This window comes from Pholis gunnellus (assembly GCF_910591455.1).
Source record: "Pholis gunnellus genome assembly, chromosome: 7".
Classification (NCBI taxonomy): Eukaryota; Metazoa; Chordata; class Actinopteri; order Perciformes; family Pholidae; genus Pholis; species Pholis gunnellus.
This window is the reverse complement of record NC_136533.1, coordinates 14,736,106-14,764,073: the sequence shown is the minus strand read 5'-3', so window position 1 is coordinate 14,764,073 and position 27,968 is coordinate 14,736,106. Positions and strand designations below refer to the sequence as shown.

The 27,968-nt window shown below is 42.0% G+C and overlaps 2 protein-coding genes across 2 annotated transcripts; one reads left to right on the top strand and one right to left on the bottom strand.

Annotated features, from left to right (window-relative positions):
- Nucleotides 1-352: 352 nt before the first annotated feature.
- On the top strand, nucleotides 353-27,883 carry mapk8ip2 (mitogen-activated protein kinase 8 interacting protein 2; the record flags this gene model as incomplete). Its single annotated transcript, XM_079162515.1, has 14 exons — nucleotides 353-417; nucleotides 11,622-11,727; nucleotides 19,424-19,657; nucleotides 19,777-19,852; nucleotides 21,017-21,220; nucleotides 21,671-23,903; nucleotides 24,173-24,381; nucleotides 25,350-25,425; nucleotides 26,253-26,425; nucleotides 26,526-26,635; nucleotides 26,755-26,877; nucleotides 27,016-27,086; nucleotides 27,179-27,277; nucleotides 27,811-27,883. The coding sequence occupies 14 exons, from the start codon at nucleotides 353-355 to the stop codon at nucleotides 27,881-27,883; spliced, it is 3,852 nt and encodes a 1,283-aa protein (XP_079018641.1).
- On the bottom strand, nucleotides 7,603-10,894 carry LOC306698924 (gastricsin-like; the record flags this gene model as incomplete). Its single annotated transcript, XM_079163424.1, is given in 10 exon segments — nucleotides 7,603-7,767; nucleotides 7,898-7,927; nucleotides 7,929-7,997; nucleotides 8,179-8,326; nucleotides 8,478-8,651; nucleotides 8,760-8,884; nucleotides 9,308-9,426; nucleotides 9,800-9,917; nucleotides 10,017-10,158; nucleotides 10,881-10,894. Coding segments are annotated over 10 exon segments (1,104 nt in total).
- Nucleotides 27,884-27,968: the final 85 nt, after the last annotated feature.

Here is a 27,968-nt window from a genome sequence, read left to right as displayed (position 1 = left end):
AAGACGACTGCGGTCATATTCCGCACGCGTATGCTTTGCGTGGACGTTTCGGGGGGGGGGGGTTGGGAAATCAGGATTGCGTTTTAATTTCCGCGGTGTTGTGCACGATCTCTGAAGATCCCTTCTGCCTTCACACCCTCCCCTCCCCTGCTTGTGTGGATGGTTTACTGCAGATTTGATGGTGCTGAGCAGGCTCGTCTGATTGAAGGCTTGCGGCCAGGGGGGCATCTGTGGGGCCGCGGAGAGAGACGTCTCTGTCCACGGCTGCGTCTGTCCTCTGCCCTGTGCTTGTGAATGGACTGCACTCCCTCTGTGATTTTCTGCAGTTGCTCTGAGTCATTTGTGGAAGAAGATGGCGGACAGGGCTGAGATGTTTTCCCTATCCACTTTCCATTCCCTCTCTCCTCCTGGCTGCAGGTAAGAGCTTACATGTAGAGCGACAGTGGGGGGTGATGGGGGACGACGCACACGGTTGATGAGTGGAGGAAATGACAGCAAGGTGATTAACATTTCTATCCGTTTTGTTTTGGTGACTGCAACAAAACGCACATTCAATACCTTCGGTAGCAGCCTTAATGGATGTTTTTGAATAACCTGCCAGGCCTGCTGCTGCCACCCTGCGCGCCAATAGGTGCTGCAGCTGATCAGGGTCAGTTTTTGTTGTGTTTTAGAGCTGATACGTTCCTTGAAGACAACTGTTTTTGAAAGACAGCTTTCATTATTGTTGAGTGTTGAGAAGGGTAAACGGTGAAATAGATGACAAATGATTGCTCGTAAGCTGTCGCGTCAGGCAGCCGCCTTGCGCATTCTCTGTGTGAGGCCCACGCCCTGTTGAGTCCAAGCAGGCAAGGGCATGCTGCTGAACAATGATTTACGGAAGTCCTATTGATGTTGTTTCAAACGACTCTAATGTGACCTCTGCGACACACAATATGACAAATCTGACTGAACACAACTGCGAATGGTAATCTACTACTGTTACCAGAGATCAAAAACTTCTGCAGAATTAGTGACAGCTAGCATTTTTCTCCAAGGTTGTTTATTTGTTGCTGGAATATTCAGATCTGCTTTGCCTTGATAGGACGATGTTGGATATATATAGATATATTGTGTTTCTATTTGATTTCCATATGCAATAATGGCCTGCCTAGTGCTGCTGATGCTATAGGCCTTCCTCTATGTTACCAATATCAAAGAACAAATCCCATAGGCTATAATGCCACATTTCATTGTCTCTGTGTCTGCCTCCACATGCCCAATGTCCTTACAGAATGCAATCACATTAGCAAGTCAGGCCCCAGTGGATTTTATATCCACTACATGCACTCATGCGGGGGATTTAGTTACACACTAGCTTCATCTCATTGGCCAGATCATATCAGATCAATAGACCTGATTTTTTTGCATGACTACTAAATGACCTTAGTTCAGAGCACAGATGCAAGCTTTGGCCATTACATCAATATTTTTTAATTTACAGCGTTGGCAAACAGCTGGAGCAGCTTATCTTTATTTATCTTTTATTTAGCAAAGAAATAATGGGAATAACTCTTCTCTTCATTCAGTCTTTTGGCCCGCTTATATTCTGTCACTGACTCCAAAGTCTTTCTTGCATTAATTCAATGACGTAGAGATTGATCAGTTGCACTCTATTGTTTTCAATTACTTTTGTGTGCATTCAAGGGTAAACACATGATTTGTGTGTATTTTGGGGCAGCTCTGAATCATTGATTTCAGACTGTGAAATACCAATAATGCACTTTGATTAAATATTTGGAGCATGAGATGTCTGTATTTGTAAACATTTTTTTTTCCCAGTAAAAGTGCATTGCTCATTTAATAATTTGTGTTCATGGGTGTGTGTTTTCCTTGTAGTATGTGTCTTTTGTCTTTGTGTTTTTTGTGTCTGACTGATTCATGGATGAAACCACCGGTGGTGTGATGGTGTGGTACAGTAATCTGCCTTACGTAACCCTAACACCGTTTCCAATGGGCAACATAATCCGTAAGGGAGCCTGACTTTCTCTCCTGAGCTCCAGAGATTTCTATAATTTCTCCTGCACCGAGGGATCCCTCTCTCCACTATAAATGCAAACCTCAAAGGATACATATCAGCCTGTATAGCAAAATGATGCACTTTACAGTTGATGTAACATTTTATTTCTCTTGGTAAGAGAATATGTGAATAAAATCCCCTCCAACATGAACAGAGAGACATGAGCATTCTCTGAAATGTCTCTTATATTTTCTCTTACATTTCTGAGAAAAAGTAAGAGAAGTCAACTCCAGACGCACCAGACATTCTTAACCATCCAGATCTGGTCTCATTAGGGGGATGATTCCCACTTGAACATAGATTGGAGGCTTGTGGTTGTTTATTAGCATAGGTAACGCCCCCTAAAACACTACAATGGGAAGGTGTTGTGCTTTGTGCAAACACTCTGACACATGCCTAAGAATTGGAGAGATGCCACCAAAAAAAAGGCTGTGAGAAGAAGAAGAATTTTAGCTGTAGGGAAATTTAGGTGGTGTTAAATAAAATGACATAAAGTAAACGTGTGTACATAAAAATAAAGATGCAAAAGCAATATTTAAGCCATTCAGAAGCTGAACGCTGTGAGTGTTTGGGAGGGTTGGGTTCGGATAGTGGGTTCCATTTTGGATCTAGTTGGTTAAATGAGTTCAACAAATCAACATTCACATAGTGATGTAGCAAAATAGCATAATGTATGTAATCTATCTGGCAAAAATACATTTTTAAATATAAAGTTATTTCTTAACCTTAAATTAAATTATATGTTACTTAATCAATCTGTTCATATCAATACAAAATATGTTTAACAATTTAGAAAATCCATTAAAAATGGTAAACATTTACTGGTTATAGCTTCTCAAATGTGGGTATTTTCATGGTTTTCTTAGTCTTGACAATGACAATTATTGTCATTGTTTATGACAATAAAATGTATGTATTTATGTTTTCAACTGTTGATCAGACAAACAAGACATTTGAAGCCATTGTTTTAAGCTCCAGGAAACTGTGATAGACATGTTTCCCTTCTTTCTGAGTAACTGATGAATCAAGAAAAGAATTGTGAGATTACTGATATCAATAATGGAAATAATCTTAAATTGCAGCTCTTGATTCAACAAAGGATCTGAACGGTTTGGGATTGGCTTTGAATATAATTTAATAACGTATTTAAAGATTTGATATGATTCTGTCAAACCTCAGTTGTATTCCTTCATAATACATCAATATTTTAGACTACTACAACATTTACAGTCAGCGTACTTCTGATTTCCCCCCTCTCTCCGCAAAACTCACATGTTTAACAGTTGATGTTCTACTTTTGACTCTTTGAAGGCTGTTTGAGAAGGCAGAAGGGGGGAGGTGAGTGGTGGGTATGGTTACATGGGGTAAGAAGCTTAAATCAAATACAGATCCATTTTAGCTTAAGCATTCCATTTCTGCCTCCCTCCTGCTGTATTTCATCTCTCTCTTCGTATTTTTGTATTTCCTCTCTCTTTCCCGCTCTTACACACTCGGTGTACAAACAACACTTGCCATGTCTTTGCATGTCAATCATTGCAGCGGCTGTTGCTATAGCATTGTTTTTCCATTCAGCAATAATTAAATTAATCATATTTACGCAGTCCATGAGATTTGTTTTCCATCATTATGACTCCAGAGAGTGATTTGCTTTACATGGGATGGCTTCATGAATTCAAATACAACCAAATCAACTTGAAAGCATCAGCTCTGAGCAAACCGATGCATCATTTCCACCTTTGGTTAAAAAATGGCGTAATCTTCAGGATTGGATCTGACACAGACAACAGAGAGGGCTTCATTAGGTTAAATGTATGACTCATGTGTATTTGTCTGCGTGTGGGTGTGTCTTACAGAAGACTGATGGTGGGTAAAAAGCCTGGGAAATTGATCTTGTTAATGAGTCAGTAGCAACCACGTCAGATGTCCTTGGCTTTTGAAGATGATGATGTTACCGGAAAGCAGGCGCTGACGGATGAAAGGCAGCTTAATTACAGAAGACTGAGGGTCTTTTTCATTTCTTCTTCTCATATTCTTATTTTTCTCTCATTTCCTTTTTTGAATATGGACATCTGTTATTCTGCTATTTTTCCATACATATACAACTTTTAGTTGTGATTTCACACTCTCACATTTCAGAAACTCGAAAAATCCAACGTCGGGCTTTATTGCTTGAAACATTTCTTAAGTGATTAATCAATTACTAAAACGCGAAAGTGTGTGAAATAGATTCGCTTAGTTAAATATAGCATATAATACAACTCAGACAGAATTAGACAAGCAAAGATGACAGTGTGCTGGTTTGACTATTTCTGGCCTGGACATGACAGTATCAGAGACGGCTGAGAATAACTGTTTGTACAAATGTGGGCTGGTTGGATTTGTTTAAGCCTGAGAACGTCAAGAAGAAAATTCAAAGAAAGAGCATATCTACAGACACACAGAGGTGGTAGCAAAACCTTAGCAGTGCCAGTGAATGCTGGGTGTGCCATTGCAGCAACATGACCGGCACCAGTGAATGGTAATTTTGTGCTGACTTGTTTTCTTGTGGTAGGAGTGAATGCGAGGGATGTCACAGTGTGCTGTGCACAACATGGTATGACAGGAACTGCACACTCACTTGGATGCTGTCTAAACATCAGGCAGAAACATGGACAGTTAATGTCGACACTGCAGCGGTGGCTGTATCTCACCAACTGATGTAGATTCTGAAATCAAAATCATGCGGAATATGTCTAGAAAGGGACATAAACCATCCAAGAGAAAAGAAGCGGTTTGTGTGTGCATGCATATGAAGTGTACCTGTAGCTTTGTGTGCGGATTGGGACCGTCTGTGTTTTCCCTCTTCAAGGAGAGGACAGAGGCCTTTGCTCTGTGCGTTATTCTGTGTCTGCAGCTTTTAACTGACACACATTCTTAGGTTTTGCAGTTTAGGGGAAATGGGGCCACACGCTATTGTGACGTGCATTTCAGATCTACAGGAGAACTCCAACACTGAGCAGATGAGCACACAAACAAAATGGAGTCTGGAAACACAGCAGAATAGAGAACGGAGGACACCAGGAAAGGGAAAAGAGAAAAGACAAATGTCAGACAATAATGAAGGCCCAGTTCATCCAAATTGTCTCAATTACCTTTTTTTTTTAAATCCAGGTTTTGGGATATCTAGCTGAGATTTCTGCCTCCATCCCAGTACAGTGGAAGATAATGGAATTTAGTTAGTGGAAAAAAACATAGAAAGTAACATTGAATTTTTTTTTACCAGAAACTGGGTCCCTGCTACTCTGTAAATCCACACACTTAACTATAAACTAGAGTTTTCATCAGAAATACAGCAGTTTATACTTTTCTTTCTAAAGTTATAACAACGCTTCACTGTTGTGTGGATTATCCAGAGTAACAGACACCGTTTCTCAAAAGTGGTTGCTACAGATTATTTTAGATTGTACATTTCTAAAGCTATGAGCACCATAATGGGGTTTCGGTCGAGAGACAATAAAACAAATAAAATCACAGCTACTCGCATGGCTAGATGTTGCAATAGTTAAGTGAGAAAATATGTTTCATTGTAATTTGGGTGAAATTAAATTTCAATGTTTTGGACATCAGTATATTTAGTTTAAGAAAGAGACCATCAAAAACCACATTTGATGTCTCTACAGCTGTTTTTTCTGGGGCCCCAGTTTTTAAAGATGACAAACCAGCGCGACCCAATCCACAATAGGCCTTATCTATAAATAGTGTGAAGAGCAAATTTGTGCATTAATGAATGTTTACTGCCATTTCAGCATCAATTTATATTATCTTGAATAGGTAAACCAGTCATTTCGAAGAGATATATGTTTGATAAATCACATTTTGTGCATGTGTTATTGAAAAAATATGATATAATTTATAAATTAAACCAAATAAATGCATTTAGGCAGAGTTTATTTTCCTCTCATCAGTAAAACAAACAGAATATACACTAGCCTTCATTTTAGATACAATGTTATACAAAGGCTACAATTATCAGAATAATACCAAACATTCAGGCTCTCTCTCATGTGGCTCAAAGGTGTACTGCAGATACAAATATTGATGGAAAAAGTCTTTACATTTATTTGGTTACCATAATACAATCTCGTGTGACCCACCTGTGTGTCCCGACTTAATCTTTGGAAATGACTGCTCTACAACCTGTGCTCTGCATTTTATCTGGAGTGGCAGGTTGCTTTGTGCCATGAAGCAAACAAAGATTTGTATTTGTCCTGTGCACCTAAACGTTTCTCTTCTTCCTCCCTCCTTGTCCAGCTGAACTGTTCCTCTGTTTCCACAAACAGAACATGGGACTTTACTCCACTTGTGTAGTGGTGACAGCTGCCTTGGATACAGCTATACCGATGTTTTTTCCATTTTGAATCACACCCACATACACATCTACACATACAAACACAGCTTCCTTGAAGGCTTGGATGGATAAGGAGCTCATTAGTGACCTTATTTCTCCAGTTTTGGTTAAGACATACATTTTGACAGATGGGAAGTTAGCCTTGGTGGCTCGTCTGCTTGTGTGTGCGTCCATGTGGAATGGTCTTGAGGCTTTAGTCATAAACAGACTGCCCCCAGGGTTTACACTTCATGATGTCATGAATGTGAATGAATAATTATACATCGATGTCTTACAATGTCTGGCACAAGAAACCCAGCAATAGTACCAGTGTCATAAGGTAACTGAAGTCCACTATTTAACGCTATATAAGCCATTTTACGAAGATCTTTTTCATCTCAAATTATATTTATCATGATTTAATCACAGTTTATGTGGAGCAAAAACAAATGCTCAAAAGCCCAGAGCTCAGAGTTTTAGTGAGAGCTGCACAATTAATCAAAATCTTATTGAAATTGCAATATGGCCAACAGCAATTTTCAAATCATAGGAGGCGCAATATTATATTACAAAAAAAGCACATCATAATGATACGTTTTTCAATGAAAATGAGAATCATGCTTTAAAAATGATTATTTCCTTTCATATTGCAAATTATTTAGCATTTACAATATCCGTCAAAATAATAGCAATTGGATATTTTTTTTTCAACCATTATTTTAGTTATATGTCATAACGACTTCCAGGATTGTAGTTCATTTAAAAAGGCCACTAGTTTTGGGAATTAATTAGACACAAACAGACACATGCTCAAGGTTAATAATAAAGGGCGGAAACCCCTTTGATGTCGCTCAGCCCAGCAGATGTGCTGTGAAGACAATCAGTGCTCATTTAGAAAGATGAAATATTAAAACAATTGCTTCTTAGCCTTTATTCTGTTTGAAAATAGTGCAATTTTATGGACACATTTGACATTTTTTCTGTTTTAAATATACAAATCCAACTAAATCTGTACATACCAATTTAAGGATGTACAATATAAGACACGTAGACCAATATTGCATAACAATAGTTTGAGATGAACCAAAGCCTCAGGTTCTTGGCAGTGTTTGAGGGGAAGCAGACTCACTCATTGTCATCTGACCATGTTAACGGTCAGGTTAGGTTACACTGAGGACACTTAGGCAGCTGCAGCAAAGCCGATACGGTTGTTGGTGCGGTCGTTGATGGAGTAGTACTCTCTGAGGAACACATCTCCAAAGATCCACAGGGGCCGGCCATCACGAGAGGGAAGGTAGGTGGGGGTGATGCCCACTGAGCAGAACTGGTATCCATTCTGGTAGTGCTGGAGGTGGAGACGGGACATTGGAAATGTTCATAATGTTGCACACACACACCAACAAATACAAAAATATGGCATGTACATATAGGCACACACTCAAATTCTTGCTTGTGCTATGAATGTAGTAACTTACATGAATGATGTAAGTAGAAGGAGGCAAGGGGGAAAGACACGCCGCTGATAACAAAGCTGAGAGTTGGCAGGTTGTTGATCTGGCTGCAGTCCACCATGTACTGGAGATCAAGACAAGAAAGAGATGGTGTTTGAGAGCGACAGAAACTCAGACCAAAACAAACTGGCCTAATTTGAACATTGTGTCATAACATTCCGGTGCAGCCTGTGGACAGAACTGCATCTTTATGAGGAATAATAATGGTGGCTTCAGTGTGAGCATGTGCGTCTATCTCTTCATAACTGTCCATACTGGCTCTGTTGAGCTCCAATGGCCTGCATGATGGAACCCATAAGCTGGCTTGGGGCCGTCAGCATGGAGGTTCCAGTGTCCACAATGGACTGGCAGCCCTGAGAGCACCAGCCGGTCTCTTGACCAATGATCTGAAATCTGCAATGCACCACATATGCCAAGAGATTTAGTTTTTTCTTGCGGTCTTAATAGAACAAAGAAAATAACCACTAATCAAGGCAGCAAAACTCAGCAGTTATCAGAAGATCATCAGACATTTCATGCTGATGAAATGTTGAAAAGCACAGACCCATCAACGCCAATCTGCCAGTAGGTCTCAGAGGTCACAGGGGTCCAGTAGATCTGGCCCTGGTACATGCTGTTGTCCACTCCTCTGAAAGAGAGCATGCTGCCCTGCTGTCCTTCTCTACACCAGACCACAAACAAAAACTTATCAGCTCTCCGGTTGGATATACAGTAACATCTGAGTCCATGTGTCCATATATATATTTTACAGTACCAAATAGAAGCCTTGTGGCAGTTATACCTGGATAGGTATAACTGCCTTATGGATAATCTAATCTAATAAGACTTATCCTTATGGATGCTTGGGTAGGACAGGGCGAGGATGCTGTCAAACTTTGCCACCACAAAGTTCTGACCAGGCTCGTTTGTGCTCAGACCGATCTCCTGGTTATTGATCACAATGCCGCCAACCTATGGGTCCAAAACCGGACAATACGACGAGCAAGATGCCAATTCATAGACTGTCAAGCCTCAGCCTATATGACTGTAGACAGCGTCATTAAATAAAGGAGACCTCTGTTGATTCTATACATCATTAAGATGATTCTTCTAGTTGAGTGGTATTGAAAGTATCTTGTGTATTAAAATGTATATTTCCTTGTCTTTTCACGAATTCAACACTTAATACACACATAACAAGCTGCTGCACTGATTTCTGTGTATGGACACTTTCTTTGGCTACACCAGTGTTAGATACGTTTTAACTGTGAGACATCACTAATTGAGGTGATATTACAAATGTCTGCTTTCTGGCAGTTCTCTGTCTCAGATCCTAAGACTAGTCCAGTCTAGTGTTAACAGGTGTACTTGGTTTGTTTGCTGGGTTTGACTCACATTGACAGTGTCATATCCAAAGACTCCGTAGAGGCTTCCAGCTCCGTAGGGCAGGTAGAAGGACTGTCCCCTGCCAGAGTAGGTAGACGACTGCTGGGGGTTGTACTTTGTGTGTGCGTCTGTGAATCGCATAGATCGGGATTATCTCTGGAGCCATTTCTACAAAAGTGTCCTAATGCCTTGCAGAGCCGTTTGACATTCTAAAAATTCACTTGATTTTAGAAATCATGGGCTGAATCTTACTCTACTAACAGTTGCTGGCGCTTGCCAAAGACCGAAAATGCGTAGTGGCATGCCTGTAATTACACTAGAACTCTAAATCCCATGTATGTACAATATGTAATCTCTTGGAAATAGGATGACTAGTTCTGCTCGCTTGGCCTATATCAGCTTTAATAAGTCCTCAAGAGGAGTTCATCACATGCAAATATGTTCTGAAGAGTGTGACAAATGAGGGATTTTGTCGTGAAAAGCCTGTTAGTTTTTACTCACTGCAGGCCTGAGTGTTGCAGTAGACAGAGTCCACCCACAGGTTGGCAGAGCCGGTGCCAAACAGTACTTGGAAGGACTGGGGGGGTGTTCCAATACTGATGGCGCCATAGTAGGTGGTCTGGGGAACAAGAAAGGTAAAGAGGTAAAGACAAGTACAAACCCATCAGTCAATGCTGTGAACAGTAAGTACAAGTGCCGTAAACCTAGGATTTCTTACATCGGCGTAGTTATTGATGTACATGTTGGCAGAGCCGGAAAACTCATCAGCCTGGTACTTGAGAGCCGGATCCTGGTAAGGCAGCTCGATCCCTTTCTCTCTAGGGGCCTCACGCATGGACTTGTGCTTCTGCAGACGGATCCTGAGGAAGGAGGAAGAAAAGACACTTCCTATGACTTTCACTTTAGCAGTGGATCTTCAAAAGTACCATTTAGCTCTTTTTGCTTGTTCTACACCAAAATCAATAAGCTATGTAGGAACTATATTTAAATCTAAAAATGATAAATGAAGAAGTATCATGAATGTGTGTGAATTGTTGTTTATGAAAATGTATGCTGAGTACTGAACTATGACTTTAAGTTTGGATCATGAATACATTTCTCGCATTTTGTAATAGGAGCTTTCTGTAGTTTTCCCCCAAAAATGGAAATCCTCAAGTTGCATCTTTAGTACATTTTTTGTCCAATTAGATAATACATATCAACAGCAAGGTCAAGCTTAATAGTTTGTCTGTAACAAAGGAAAATTAACAAGTTATATCAAGGCATCAGTATCAGTAGCTTAACCACACCATTTATCAAAACCGTTTGTGCTGTTCAGCTTATCATAACTTTTAATATTGTTTAACTTTTGATAACTGTTTTTTCCTTTCATAAGCGTAAGGACTGTATAAAATGTGTTTATGCTCATTAATTACTTGTATCCTCTATGCTTTGACTGAATTATATTAATTGACCAAAGACTTATAACTATATTTACTCTTTATCTCTGTCATGATTAGCTTTGTATTTTACCTGTATTTTCTGTCAGTAGCACCTTGTTGTACATTAAAGCAGACCAGTAGCATGGGGCCGGTCTGATTACAGTGACTTATTCATGACCCCCTTTTGTTATACTTTTAGATGCATCAGCACGTCCTCATTTTCTCCATGGCACCGATGACATTGTGTAGACAGGACCCTATATGACTGTGTGATGTAAGCTTGCATCCATACATAATATGCACTGTCCTTTTCTTTGTAGCAAAGCTGCAATGCAGCATTTCCTTCAACACATAGCGAGCTAACTGCTGTAGATTTGAGAGCCTGCTGAAACTAATGGGGCACAGATGAGATGAATCTTGCAATGCCACAGCTTCCCTGCTGTACTGTGCTGTTGCCGAAGTTCAGAAACTCTGGTGCAAGAGGCAACTGCCAACAATTCACTGACAACTCTGTTAATACCATTCACATCTTGTATGATCAAATTTAGCCAACTTTATTTAAAATATAGGCATTTAATTGCTGTACTTTTATGTGTTGCTGTTGTTGCTTGCTGCAGATGTCATTCTGCACCACTGGAATGTGTCTCATCTTGTTAGTGTGGATTGTTATAAGGGAAGAGAAGATAGAGGACGTGGGTGTGTGGCTGCCTCGGTCCAGTATATGTGACTGGGGCCCAGCTAAACAGTGACAGTCCATGAGTTAGAGCAGGTCTCAGTGTGTGGGCATAATTCAATGAGAACTTCTCCCCTCGAGTGTTCACCGATGAAACAGGCATATTGCAGGTATGAGTGTTCTTCGTCAAAACATAGTAGTGAATGTACTGTCTCTCTTGTTTTTCCAGGCCAGCCCATGACATCAGCTTGGAGGAGTTTGATGATGAAGATCTCTCTGAAATCACAGATGACTGTGGGATTGGACTCAATTATGACTCTGATCCATATGAGAAGGTGAGCCCCTCCTTTGTTGTTATGTTGTTTCTTTTATTTAAATTGTACCATTCCTCGCATCTTTTGTGACAACGCAAATGGACATGAGTACAGTGCATGTGGTTTTACTGATTGCAAACTGTGAATATTGTCTGACTTGTAAACATTTTGGAATGATGGATGTTTTTCTGTCTGGCTCCTCTAAGGTTGCTTTGGGTGAATTCTTATCACACAGTAGTTCATTAATGCGTCAATCTGCAGGTAATACAGAAAGAAAATGGCAAGCGTAGTAGCAAGCTATATTCAGAATGAGCTGAAAGGTGTAACGTATCTAACCCTTGTGCCTTACTACAGATATTTTTGGCTTTTTCATTTTCAGTTTTTTTGTGTTAATGTGTTAATGCAAATTGGTAGGATTGTCCAACCGTAGCTTCTATAATAAGTCTATAATAAACTGCTCAGCTCCTTAAGAATAAAAATGTCCCCATTGAAACCCATTAAAACCACAATATTTTGACAGCCATTACAGTATAACAGCGTACGTTCTATTATCTCAGGCTGTCAATCTAAAGCTCTGGCTTCAACATTTTTGTTTTTACTATATTCCATCATATTGAGCTATTTTGTCATGTTTGCCCTATGAGGCAAATATGTGCTATTTCCACGAGGGGCATCGCAGTGATATTATGGAACTGTAGCAAGTATATACAACTAAAATAATGTATGTGTGTTGATATGGAGGTCAGAGAGTGGTATATGTGTGTATGGAAAAAATAGTGTGTGTGTGTGTGTGTGTGTGTGTGTGTGTATGTAAGAAGCAAGAGGTATAGACATTATATTGTACTGCAAGTCACAATTCCTCCCCCCTTCCTGTCTCTCTCATTCTCTCTGCCCCTCACACACACACACACACACCTTCACCCAACACAGAACACACAGGCTTTCAAACTGAGTATAATATACCTCCTAGGTTCAGTACATTTCTGTACATGAGTAACAGTATAGGCTATTGAGCTTTGAAGGTAGGTAGGTAGGTGTGTGTGTGCGTGTGCCAATATGCATGTGTATTTATTTGCATGACAACATAAGCCAAGAGTAAGTGGTTCTCCTGGCATTGTTTTTTAATTTGCTTTGATTTATGTATCTTTTACGTACATATATAAACTTGACCGATTACAGCTTAAGCTCATGCATTCCTTAATGTCAGGCTTTCTGTCTAGAGGTGTCTCAAGGTACCAATAGGGAGTTTTTCTCTAAATCTGACATTGAGCAAAGAATAATCAAAATCAATGTTGTTGCTAACCATTGACATATCCCAGCCTCTGATAATCCCCCCCCCAAAAAAAATTCACCATGAATTTAGTATATGGAAACACATTTTCATAAATAAATCAACAACAACAGTTACTCTGTAACAGACTATGACTATGACAGACTATGTAAACAGACTGGTATTTAAAGGGCTAAAATCCCAAACATAAACAAACACTTTGTAGTTATGATCAGCACTGATGTTGGTTGAAAGATTTAACACAGTGAAAGTGGAAAATAACATTAATATATCATATTTTTATTGCTGTTTTTTGACACTGGCGTGTTTGTCCTCTAACGACACTAGAGCAAGTTTTTTCAAGTGAGGCACACGAGTTAATGTGACTGACAGAAGGAAAGACAGAGACTGACTTGGTTTGTATAGTTGTTTAATGTTGAGAACTGCTTATTTACATATAGCTATCTTATGTAAGCCCGTGTAGCTCAGGAATTTTTATCTAAGCTACCAGCACTGCAGTGTGATGACTGCAGTAAGCCTTGTATACCATATTTTAATGCCAGGGACAAAATGAGAAACATGCATGGCTTTAGTGTACAGAGTGAAGCATTCTCCACGTACTCTGATAATCATACAGATCATCATAATACATACGGGATCTGAGCAAACCGTAAACATTCACTAAACTCCTCGGCATGTAATATACATTCTATGTAGCACTTCCAAGCATCCTATTCAAGTGACTGTGTTATGAAGTGTATGCAAACAATTGAGTCATTAGCTGTATCATCCCAAATGTCCGACCAGCTTAGACCTTAATTACACAATTTCTAAGAACTATTATCTAATTTCCTTTCTCTCTCTCTCTCTCTTTCTGTCTTTCTGTCTCTCTCCATCCTGTGGGATGTAAATGTTTTATGGTGGTGGCGTGGAGCCACAGCTGCAGCAGAGGGTGGGTGACCCAGTGCAGTTTGCTGCTATGCAGAGACAACCTCCTTCCCTCCCTCTCTCCCTCCCATGTGTCTTCCCTTCCCTCCCTGCTTTGCAGAGTGTTGCTCAGAGACAGAGCTCAGATTCCCTCCTCCCTTGTTCTCTACCACTTCTCCACTCCCTTTTCCCCTTAAAGCTTTGCGCTACTCTCTCTCTCTCTCTCTCTCTCTCGTTCTGTTGAGGTGACTGGGAACGGGGATTTGGCTCAGGGATGGTTGGGTTTAAGCTCTGTGCTAGATATTTTGCTTCCTCCAATTTAATCCACCAACAAAACACATTATGGATAGCATGCAAAACCCTTCTGTAACAAAGCTGTGTTTGCATAGCATGTGGGGAGACCTACAGAGAAAGAGAGACTATGAAGGGTGGATTTATTTTTCTTGCGCTAGAGAGGTCATACAGTAGTAAACCATGCATCAGTGGCCTCAGCCTCCTCCTACCTCCCTCCCTCCCTCCCTCCTTCCCTTATGCACACAAACAAATCAGACACACATCAGCAGAGGCCCCGACTGCTCTCTTCACAAACAAGAAAGCACCGAGCTGAGATAGTGTCTGTCCTTGTTACATCATTGCCCAGAGGAAGTAATCTTGCTGACATGGGATGGATAGGACACACCCAGTTGCCCTCTGAGAGTGTGCGTGTACAACAGAGAAAGAAAGGCGAGACCGAGAATTTTGTGCGAGTATTTCACATGGTATTTGATTTTGCCTGCATCAGGCTGACACTCTGTCAGCTCGTCAGCAGCCGCAGTCCCTCCCTGGTGTCCCGCACTCTGCTGATGAGGAGAGAGGCTTCTGGTTTTTCTGTCAGTATGATTCAGCCATACTGGGCAGCATGTCTTTGATGTTCACGAAACAGTGAGATTATTTCTCCGGCCCCAATCCCCAGCTCTGATTCGTTATGGGGTTCAGGTCTTAATCTGCATAACCCTTTAGATCAGTGCTTCGTGACAGGAGCACACGCACAAACACATACACGTGAACAAAAAATAACAGACTCACACACGTGATGCCTTGAGATAGCTTATCCATACCATCCGGAGCAGAAGGCAGGCAATTAAAGACCGTTCACATGGGTTTGTTTTCATTGTCTGATTTGATGTCTTTGAGGAAATGGTAATTGCTGGCCAGATGCCAAAATGCATATTGCATTTCTGGCTCCAGCTTTCCTTTCTCCATGATGTCAGAGGGGATTAGGTTTGACAATGTGTTTTCAACCGTGTGATTTGTTTTTTTTTTCCCTGACCTTTAATTTTTTTTTCAACCGAGCACGTCAAGCAGAGCGACCACAACAGAGGGAGCCCCTCCCTTTTTTTTTGTCTCTGAATCTTTCCTCTGAGTACCACATAAACACACACTAACACACACACACACGCCCTGCTGCTTTCTGCTGCATCTCGCCCCTCATTCTTCACTTCCTGTCTCTCTAAGATCCGTCTCTCCAGAGCCCTGATTGAACACCATGAGTGCATGCATAATTCAGTATGTGACAGAGCAGTGGTGTCTGTGTCTCAGCTGTGGTGCTAGTTTGAAATGTGGAAATTGAGAGATGCACTGATAGACGGAGGTCATCACTCACTAGGTGGTCTCCATTAATAGGAGGCTAATCGACATCTGTCGCACACTCCCGCATAAAACTGACCCAGATGACGAGCCACATTTGGTGAATGGGCTTTACGTGGGCGCACATGCACCCACACACAATTTATAGTATCATTGTACAAACAAAACCAGTTTAGCAGATACATTTGGGACAGTGGCGATTATGAAGGTATAACTTTATTCATGATCAGGATGTGAGCTAAATGAACAATGAGTGTAGATGTAGTAAATAGTAAGTCATCTCCATTTTTTCCATTATTGAGTGATCCAAGACTAATGGCTTTGCAGGTGTGTTCAAATACAATCATGCAAAAGACCGACAAATAACTGATTGCAACATGATCCCAGCCAACAGATAACATCTGCAGTAATTGGGCAGCATTGCATTCATGGTTGTATTCAACAGATGTATATGAACCTCTGCTGGGTGGTTTTTTCACCTCCACGAGACCCTTCCTGTTTTTTGTTGACCCCGCTGTCTGTTAGATCTTACAGTAAAAGACCACTTTATTCTAAGCCTCCACTGAGATTTACCAGTCCCTGGCGTCCATTTCATTTGCAAAGCACGAGCTCAGATTGTTTCTCTCATCTGTCCAGAGTTTTTCTCTGTCAGCTGGTGTGCTCAGTAAGCAAGATGGCCCTGCAGTTCAACCCGAAGCCTCTCGTCTGCCCAGTCAGGACAGCGCTGTATAGTGGAGCAGTCGTCTCACTATGTGCTGCAGCAGAAGCAGTATAAAATGACCCATTAGCCCGTGGTCTGCTAATTACAGACCAACAAGCAGCTCCGCCTTCGACTTTTTTTGTCAGCGATATCTCTTTGCCAACTGATCAGCATCAGACACTGCCCTATTGGAGCTGCTGTTAGAGAGAAAACATGACTGTATAAATGTTAGTCATAAGCAGAGCTGTTAAAAACACACATTGTTGTGTGTTCATGACTGCGAAGCAATATAGTTTGAATGCATTTGGGCGTGTCTGTGTCTGATACAAGGAAGACCATTTTTAACTTTACAATAATTTAATTTCTATTGACTGCAGTTGCGCTCTCCAACGCTTCCCTCTGTGTGTGTAAGAGGACTAAACTCATTCACAACACCTCCTCTGCCAGCAGGAGAGTATGACTGCATAAGTCTGCTGACTGACAGAGGAGGGACAGTCACGGGGATAGATGGGTTGTCCTTGGGAACTGGAGACCCTGTGGATCGCGTCTCGCCAACACATAGTCCTCATCTATAGTTCTCTTTTTTTCCATTTAAGCGTGCCCGCCTGTCTGTCAGGTGGCCTCGCCAGAGGATGTCTCCTGACAGTGCAGATTATTCTCCCAAGCAGATGTGGCATTTTCACAACCTCGCTGATGGATATCTCGGTGTTATGGATTGATGTCACAGAGTTATAGGTCACATATCCCCAGTGATGGATTATAATGGGTCAGTGTGAGGAAACAGCATTGTGAATCTTGACAGTAGATTATGAAGCAAGAATGCTTATAATGATGGACTGAAAGGTTTCTCAACATACAGCCAAACTGTTACGACTCGTGGAACCACAGGGAAAAACAGGACTCAATGGCACAACCCAGAGAGCAGGATAAGGTGCAGAAAAACAGACTGTACTTCTCAGAAACAGGTTTGCTACAAATGAGTTCCGTCAGGTCATCAAGCAAACAATTCAGGCAGGGATGAGGCAAAGACGAGGTCAGGAGTAACAAGCAGAGATCACAAAAAACAGGACCATTATCACAAGGAAATCACTTGACAGAGGGAACAAAGACGAGTTGTGGGTGATTACACACAGGTGGATCCAATCAGGGGCTGGGCAGACAATCACAAAGGCGGGAAACACACAAAGGCAGGAAGTAAAGACTCTGAAACGAGAGTAGAGGCAAGTAACACAAAATAAAACAGGAAGCATTGAGATAAAAGAAAACATAAAACGTAAGGAGGAAGACTAGACATGGCCCATACACAAACCTTTAAAAACATTTCTTCACATCTGATGAGCTAAATCACATATAAATAGTTATGCTAATTAGATGTAGGTATGCATATTCATGTGAACTCTCTCGGTAATAGATTGAGTGGTAATATTTGTTGCTGTGGCACAAAGTGGATGCACCAGGCGTCAGCAGAATTGTATTGGCTGTGCGAGAGGGTGAGCTTTGATTCCTCCATTAAAGAGACTGCACTGAGAGGCAGACAAAGTGCTGCGCTGTTCAAACTGCAAAGCCGAATAAATCAATCATTGTGTTTTCATTGTCAAATTCAGATTAGGGAAGGGATGGTAACGTCCATGGAAACGATGATGTAGCAACTTTTATTAAAATAAGTGTGAGTAGGGATGGGACGATATGGACTTTTAACGTGGCTCGTGATTTAGAAAAACAGTCACAATAAGTTGATCGTGGTGAATTTCTAATATTGCGATAATTGGGAACGTCACAAGTGACTTGAAAAAGCTTTCTAGCTCGCTATCATGGCAGAAAGCCTGAATAAGTTTCATTAATTCACGTAAGAAAGAACCGACTCACAATGTTATTGTTTTTTATTGATTCATGTATGTTTTTTTATGCAATTTATAGATTATGAGTACGTTTTTTTGTTTTTCACTAAAAAGATTTTTTACTAAATAAAAGGTCATGCAATAAATAAAAATATTTGTTTCTCAACAAAATGTAAGGTTTAGCAATTCCAGTATGCTTTACTGTCATTTAAGGGTTTTAAGCATATTTTGATGATCATCAGGATAACATTGTGAATCATAAATATTTTGGCCAGGATAACCATGACATGACATTTTCATATTGTCACTTTTGTCTGCTCTGTAAGGTTGAATGTAGATGAGAGATTATACAGTTCCAAAAGCAGCTATGACCAATTGTGTCTCGTCAAAGAATTATATAATAATGCAATTATCTCCTCTTCCACGACAAGCAGCCAGTGTCAGATGTGTGTCAATAAGCTATTTTGTAGACTTCGCACCATCAATACAGCTTGTATCTGGCAAACATTAAAGCTACACCGCTACATTGCAACATATACACACTCTTGGAGGTGTGGTCTGATAAACCTTTAAATCATTCAGTGCGCTGCTTTCCGGTAAACCAGCTGAAATTTGAGAGATTTCTGATTGATCCGTTCTCATTTAATTTCCCCTCCTATGTTTTTCTTTCATCTTCGTCTTTCGCTCACATACACACTATTCCTCCCTCCTCTCTCTTCCAAACAGTCCATTCTCAAGACTACTCCATTGTTCTGCTCTGCTTAGCATTTAGTGACTTAATTAGCTCAACCTTTTCACTTTTATCTTTTTACGGGGAGGTGGTAATGCTGCTGATGCTGAAGCCTGCAATTAGCTTCTCTGTCTTATGTACTCACATACATGTATTCAGACTTGCACACACACACACACACACACACACACACACAAAACACCCTAGGCTGCATGAAAAAACATCAGCAAAATGTGCTGTGGCTGTTAATGTGAACTCTGTTGCAGTGTTGCCCACTACAGTGCTTTTATGTGTGTGTCTGTGTTTTACAAATGCCCTGTAATCATAGAACATTGTGTTGCATGCCGTCCATCTGTGCTCTCCTTGTTCTATTCATCTCTCAGACTGGCCTGTTCTTGGCAAAGCTTTAAAATGAAAACGGAAGTAATAGGCAGTGGACTGAAGGTAGCAGCTTTTTCCCTTTGTGTTGGCTCACTACATAATAGTTTCCCCTCTGCTGTCAGGGCAGGAGATGCTTTAATTTGTCTGAAATAGGCTGAAGGTGGGAAAGTATAAAGCTTCATTTACTTTATCCCCTGTACCCCATTACAAGTCTCTCTCTCTTTCCCTCTCTCTTCCGGCATCAGGACTCTCTCATCCTGGAGAAGAGTGACATGCACCGCCCAGTATGCTCCTTCCAGGATGACTTCCAAGAGTTTGAGATGATTGACGACGAGGATGACGATGATGATGAGGAAGATGATGAAGAGGTTGACCCTGATGCACCCCCGTCCCCCTCTGCCTCCCCTCCTCTCTCCCCTACTCTTGGCACACTGAAGAGTAGACCCACCACACTAAACCTCACCACGGCTGTGTCACAGGTAAGCAGCCTGAAGCTGTGGTCCTAAGCACACACCAAACACAGATTATGTGTAACTCTTAGTCTTTGTAATTGTACTGTACATTTTTATGAATACCTCCTTCTCTCTCTTCTCATTAGGATTCACTTAACAATAACAGCAGTCTGTCCCCAAAGAAAGGAAGCTGGCAGGACTCTTTACGCAAGACCTCACAGGGTAAATACACACAATTATCTCTATAGATTTGGGTACGGACGATTTTTTTAAATTTTAAATTGTATTTGTTAGTCTACTACACATGATACTTCACAAAAGATGCAGCTTATTTTGACTGACAAGATTTCGGTTAAACTTTGGAGAAGTTATCAGAAAGAATTGTAATTAATTTGCATGTTGCAGGAATTATGTTGCTTCATCGTTTTTCATACGTTGGATGCAGTACAACCAACATTCATTTATTTGTCTGGACAACGCTATATGGAGTAAGCTATGTCCTGATCATAGATCAGGCATACTGTATGGCATACATCAAAGCTTTGCCTTGAATGGAGATGGATTTCTCTCAAGAGACGCAATTAGAAAGAAACAATTAAACATAAAAAACTAGAAAGGTTTACTTAGTGAGAAGTGTCTGCAATGTTGTAATGTTTGAATGAACCCACAATTGGCTCTCACTCACACATCTCACTCATCAGACATGCTCTCCTTTTAATCACGTATCAGCTCTGTCTCAGGGCATGACAGTGATTTGAAGCATTTATTTGGGCTTCAAGTCTATCTTTTAGACAACACACGGGTAAACTTGATGTCGATGCCCAATAAAAATGCACTGAATAACTGTGTCTCTGGCAGCAGCTGAGCGGCGGGAATGCCTTCATCTGTGTGTGTACCGGTAGTTGTGTTAGCTGTTAGCTGCTAAACAAACCGTCGAAAATAATCAAATTTAACAAACCTTTTTTCTAACCACTCAATGTGCTTTACACATGTCACCATTCACCCATTCACACCCATTCATACACTTATGGGAGAGGCTACATGCAAGGTGCCACCTGCCCATCAGGACCTTTTAACTAATTCACACATCCAGGTTGGTGCAGCAATGTGTCAAATCAGCCGTGGACAGATGGCTCACTCACTCACACACGCACATACACAACCGATCTCATTATCTCTTTGCAGAGATATTAATTACTTGCCATAACAATCAATTCATTAGACATTGAAGTATTTCAAGTTTTTATTTTTTTTTCAAATTTTTCATTTTGTAATTGATTGTCCCAGATGGGCAGGTTTATTGTTGCCTTGTTTAAAATAAAGTATTATAAACAATCCTTACACTGCAGGCATTACATTGAAAATAAATATCTTCTCTACCTGCAGGTCGTCTGTCTCCAACCCACTCGTGTCTGGAGGATGGTAGCCATGTGACAGGCCAGTGCCCCGCCTCTCCAGTTTCCCAGGCACCAGGGTCTCAGAGCAAAGGTACACCACCAAAACAGGCAGGGGAGGGCGGGAACCCCCAATCCCCTCACAGGCCCCTCCTTTGTGACATGGAGGGCAACAGGCGAGAGAGGCCCGAATACGGTAACATAAAGGCCAGCCTGGCAAGCTTCGAGCTCATTCCATTATCATCGGTGTCGTGTAGTGCCGTGATGTTAAATGCAGTGATGTGATGTGAATACCTGTTCAGTGTATGTTCAGCCATGTTGATTCTTACAAAGCCCTTTGCACTAGTCTATTTTAGGGAATCAAATTAATGTGTTTTTAAATGAAGAGTTTGCTGGACTTGCTCATTCCACATCTTCTTTTTCTAAACTGATTATGAATTTAAGAAAAATGTCTCTTTGTTATTCTTTAGGCCTTTTTTGTATCTCCTCTCTTTAATTGTCCAAATTGCCTCCACAACTCTTATGACCTGTCACCTTTGACTTTTTTCATTCTCTACATCATCTTCCTCCATAATCCTCAATGTCATCCTGTATTTTCATTCTCTCATGGCCTTTCTTGTTTCTCCTCACCTTTTTATATTCACAGGCTCATTTGGTCAACACAAGACCCACCCTCGCTCTGGTGACATCACTGAGCCAAAGGCAGACCCTTTAATTCAGACGACCAGAGTACCTTCTGTAGACGAGCACTCCCAGTGTTCCGACACAGAGGTGGACCACGACCTCAACAGTGACCACAACCACAAACACTCAAACCGGCGTGCCACCGACACTTATACGATCACCAGTGAGTCAGGTGTGGAGCCTGAGAACGACTTAGACCTAGATGGAACCAGTGGTTGCTTGTCATCCACTGCACCCATGGGAGTCAACGACGGTGCCGATACACCCTTGTCTGATGAGGAGCTGGAGAAAGATTTTGAGGTGGAGTTCATGTGTAAGGAGACGTACGACATGGTGTGTAAGGAGAATCGGTCGTCATATGTGGAATTCCCCTCCATTGAACCCTTCTCTAGCTATGTCTCCTCCAGCCGCTCAGATGCTCTTGGCCATTACAACAGTTCAGATGCAGCAGTTTCTGCCATGGAGGCAGCAGCTAACGACTCAACCTCACCTTCCTCAGACCCAGGGATAGCAGATATGAACCAGCAGGGTTACATGACTTCAGACCAGGACAAGGACCTCAGCTCTCCTGGCTCTGACTCTGACATTGAAGGGGAGCTGGAGGCAGCGTTTGCCTGTGGAGGCCCCGTGGTCTCCAACATGATCTCCTCTATCTCAGAGACAGAGCTGGATCTAACCAGTGATGACAGCAGCAGTGGACGCTCATCTCATCTCACCAACTCCATTGAGGAGGCCAGCTCGCCTACATCAGACCAGGAACTGGACCTGGATACAGAGTTAGAGCAGGACAGTGGCATCGTGGGACTCAAAGCGTCTCTACTCCTGGGCCAGCCTGACCCAATCAAAGAAGGGTCTACTCTTCCCTCTCCTTCGCCTCTACCCTCACCTACTATTGCTACACCATCCCCTGATGACTCACCCATCTTACCTCCTGAGCCCTACGATGATGATCAAGCTCTGATGGGGCTGCAGAATGTGGACGATGAGCTGTCCTTTGAGCACCAAGCTGACCCAGATGAGACTCTGCCTCCAGCCCAACGATGTGAGGACAGTCTGTCCAGACAGATGGTGCTGCAGATAGAACCAGACCACAGTCTGGAGAGCTTCAAACGCTCCTTCTACCTGCCAGTGGGACCCAGGCTAATGCCCAGTGCAGATGAATATGATGGAACCAGTGAGGGAGACTCTGAATCAGAAAGCGAAGACGACCTGAGTGAGAACTCAGACTCACCGTGGCTGCTCAGCAACTTGGTCAACAGGATGATCTCAGAGGGCTCGTACCCAATCAGCTGTCCCGAGGACTGCTTCAAGAGGAAAGTGTCTGTGTCAGACACCATCTCACCATCCTCAGACATTGGAGAGGGAGATGGTTTCAATGATGAGGACCAAGAGAAGAAATCAGAATTGGAGGGATCAGAGGAAGAAGAAAAGGAAGGTGAGGGGTACAGAAAGGATATGATGGAGCCAGAAGAGAGGAGAAAGAGCATGGGGACTTCAAAAGAAGGAGCAGTGATAAGTCCCTGTCTGTATATGAACAACCCTACTGGTGACACCATAACCCCATTGATCTTGGAGCACTGTGCAAACAACGGAAGGGGAACCACAGATTTCAGCTCCAAGTATACCACTAAAGACTCTGAGAAGAACTTCACAGACAAACTATCTAAGAACGCCAGGAGACAAGAGGAAAATGAAGAGCCTAATAATGACTTGATGATGCTGGAGGGTAGGAAGGATCTGGACTCACCGAGCCTCAGTGAGAGTGTGGTCAGCGACAAGGACGAAGGACGAGAGACGGAGCCCAGGCCAAAGAGCCGTTCCTCAGCATCTCTTGAGCGTATCACCGAGGTTAAACACAGCCTGACACTGGACATACCCACTGCCCAGACTAACCGCTGCTTTAGCCTCACCTACTCCACAGACAACGACGAAGAGGAGGATGACGGAGACTCTTACCCATTCCTGGGCGGCTTGAGGAAGGAGTCTTACCGGGGTAGTGACTTGGAGCTTGACAGTTCACCACCTATTGATTCCAGTGTGCAAGACCGTCCCTTACCTGACCATGACCTCCCACTGTGTGAGAAAGATCTGGCTCTAAGGGAGCCGAACGAAGAAGATGAACTGGCCTATGACTCCATGAAGTACACGTTAGTGGTGGATGAGAATACTACGCTGGAACTAATCAGCCTCAGAAGGTATGCTCTAACAATGAGTGAAATGTGTGGAAGCTAAATATAAACTGGAGTATGTGTGTGTCTGTGTACAAACTGAGCAGAGCAACTGGAATATTATTTGCATAATTCTTCTACTAGAGCTAATATTGTAAAACATTCCTTTAAAATGCTCTAATTAAACACTACTTCAGAATGATGTGCCTTCTAGTGGTGAATCAAGCTGTCTGTCAGTACTTGTGGATGTCTAGCCCTAATTTGAAATTTGAAACGGACAAACTGTGTCCTATCAGGTGCACCTCCGTTCTGAGTGATGACAGTGAGCTGTCCACACTATGTGATGAGGAGCCTTTGGGGACAGGAGAAGTGGGCTATGGTCGGGATGATGAGGAAGTGAGGCCAGAACTTCTCAGTTCTTCTGAGGACTCCTCTCCCGAAGCTGACCTCCCATTCTCCAAGAAGTTCCTCAATGTGTTCGTCAACAGCACCTCCCGCTCCTCCAGTAAGTTGCGCATAAGGCTATTTAGACACCGCACCCTTCCGCAAAACTCTCAGATATGTAATTGCAATCAAAGATTTCTAGTGATTAAAGGAATAGTTTGTCACTTTGGGAAATACACATATTCTCTTTCTTCCTGGGAGTTGAACATCTATACAACTCTTATATTGGTCAATTAAATATAAAACTACAGTCAGGAGATGGGTAGCTAAGCTAACTAAGACAAAGTACAAAGTATATCTTGGGTGTTTCATTCAGAATGCACATAAAACCAATACTTGTTATTTTTACACTTTGGTTTGTTAATAAGTGATCTTCAAAGGGGGTTGGGTTTTACCTTTGGATGGAGCCAGGCTAGCTGTTTCCCCTGTTTTCAGCTTTTATGCTAAACTAAGCTAACCGTCTCCTGGCTTAGTATACACACATGAAAGTGGTATTGATCTTCTCATCTAACTCTAGGCAGAAAATGAACGTCCACAATTCCAAAATGTGGAACTATTCCTTCAACATAAGGCCCCTGTAAATAATTTAGCCTACAGCTAATGGCCCAGGAGCATCTTTGCTAAAATTGTTCACTCATAAATATACAGCATTAGGGTTTAACTCATCACTGTCAGCATTATACATTAACATGTGATCTACATTTGGCAGGGAGCCCACACAAAACCTATGGGAGGGCTCTGCTTCCCAGTACATCCATCATCAATCAGTGCTCTCGCTTCAAGACTCATGTTCATAATGAAGGGTGATTTGCATAATGAAAGTCTCATTACAAGGACTTTAGTTGTCATTTCTTTTTTGACAAATCCAATTAGCTTCCATTTAGACTTCCTCACATAAAGGTTATTTGAGAATGTTCCCCCAACAAAAATGATTATTTGTATTTTATTTTGGACATTTACCTTTCTATTTGAAATAAAATAGTTTTCAGGGCATTAAAACAGCCTAACTGGTGTCTGTTTACCATGTAGGCACAGAGTCCTTTGGACTTTTCTCCTGTACCATCAATGGAGAGGAGAAGGACCAGACACACAGGGCAGTCTACAGGTAAGACCATCTACAGTACACTCATTGTTAATAATGGGACCTCAATGTGAATTGGTGCAACAATCATATTTATAAATAACTAGAGATCATACCTACCTCCCTACTTCCAGGGTCCTTGCTTAGACCACAACTATCTTCGAACTTTGCCTTCATTCTGATCTCAACTACAAACCTGTAAAGTGTCATAACTGCGTCTTGCTCATTTTTCACGCTATCACATGGACAAAATCTGTCCACAGACATATAAACACCTGGCAGAGTACTCAAATCTGCTTCTGCTGTAATTCCTGCCACAGCAGGTGTCTCCAAGACCACATTTGACCTTGATGACAAACACACACAGACTCACAAACAAAACAATATTTCTTTCGAGGTTTCACTAATTGTGTTTAGGAGGAGAGCAGATGGCCAAGCTAAAGCTGAGCTCGAGAGCTGCAGGGTGACCAGTAATAATCACATCAGCCACCACCTGTGTCTGTGCTTGTGTGTGTGCGAGCTAGAGGGAAAGCTACATGCACCTCCTTTGTATACATGTTGTGAATGTATAATTATGTATTTGCTTTGCCACGGTCCTCTATCAGTAAGTACATCCCCACATTTAGAGCTCGTTGTCTTCCTCCACCCACCCCACAATCTTTCTCTGTCAGCTGTTTCATCCCTCTTCTCTCTCTGCTCCCCAATGGGGAGTAACCTGAAACTCAAACAGAGGCTTCCTGATCAAATTACCTCCACTCTATAAGATAACCAAGCAGCACCGATACCATGTAAGACAGTGTGTGTAACAGTAGTTTTTGTATTTTAGTCCTCCTCTCTGCTGCTCTCTGCAGGTTCATTCCCAGACATGCAGATGAGCTGGAGCTGGATGTGGATGATCCTTTATATGTAGAGGAAGAAGAGGATGACTACTGGTACCGAGGCTATAACATGCGGACAGGGGAGAGGGGCATATTTCCTGCTTTCTATGCCCATGAGGTCATAGGCCAGTCCAAGGAGCTGTTGGGTGAGTTGAGTGACACATCAACTGTTGTTTCCTCTGCCTCTCTGTTAGGGTCAGAAAAATCACATGTTCTGTATGTGTGTGTCCATGTTGCTCCCTGTAGGAATGAAACGAAATCCAGCATGGATCGAGACTTTCAGCGTTCAGTTTTTGGGGTCTGTTGAGGTTCCTTATCACCAAGGCAACGGCATTCTCTGTGCCGCCATGCAGAAGGTAAGTGGACAACAACAAAACAAATGTGCGATCACACAAAACAGAGCCCATCATGTATGACGTACTGTGTGCACCATTAAAGCATGTTTGTTTTGACGTGTCAAAATACTTTCTGTCAGATTGCAATATCGAGGAAACGGACAGTACATGTGCGACCTCCTTCTCTGTGTGAGCTGGAGATTAGCTTGCAAGGAGTGAAACTGATCATGAGCCTGGAGGATGAATATGACATCCTTGATGAGGTATGGAAAAACAAAACACAAATACACAAATCATATATTACTGAGACAATTAATCCAAAGTCAGTCTTCCCTTTAATATGAAATGATGTGGCATTGATAGCTTTTTTCTTTCTTCCTGTCTGTCTCTGCATCTCATAGTATGACAGATGTAGTCACTTCTTCCAGATGAAAAACATTTCCTTCTGCGGATGCCATCCGAGGAACAACTGGTGAACAAACACATTGGTTTTCTGCCCTCGTGTCAGCGGCGTACAGTGTAACATCTGACTGATTTCATCATATTGTTTTCTTCTCTTTGCAGCTACTTTGGCTTCATCACTAAGCACCCGATGCTAAACAGATTTGCTTGCCACGTGTTTGTATCCCAGGAGTCCATGCGACCTGTAGCAGAGTGTGTTGGGTGAGTACAAATCACGTTATTAAACATATATCAAGGCATGGTAATGTCTGTGCACCTTTTTTCTGTCAATTTGTTTGATTTGATATGTTTACTCCACTTAAACTGTAAATGCACTTTTATTGTCAACATGCTGAAAATGCTAACAGCCATTAAAAGGAGATTGGAGAATGACGTGCTCATTAATGGTTTGCTATTGTAGTCTGATCTCAACGTCCTGGATTAAAGTGCATCTTCACTACCAATCACTCTCATCCGTAGTTGCAACAGTGATCGGGGATCCGGGGTTTATTTTGCACTGCGGCCCTTTATGTTCGTGCATACGTGGAAGCTTAGTCATGTCGGTTGAAGCCGTGTCGAGTTTGAATAGTTGAAGACGCAGATAGTCTCTGCGAGTGCAGACAGCAGAGCGTGATTTGGGCAGAACTTGCTTCTATTCAGAGTAAAATATGTTACTACCAGATGCATTACTACAGAAGGCCGTGTTCTAATAGCTGGCAGGTTCGTCTTTAGTCATCTTTCCGTCTCTTCCACAGACGAGCCTTCCAGGAGTACTACCAGGAACATCTGGAGTACGCCTGCCCCACCGAGGACATCTACCTGGAGTAAGAAGTGTTGCCATGACGACCGCCTTCTTTCTCCGCAGCTTGTGTATGTTCATCAGGTTTGCCGCCAGAGGGCGCTGTCAGTGGGG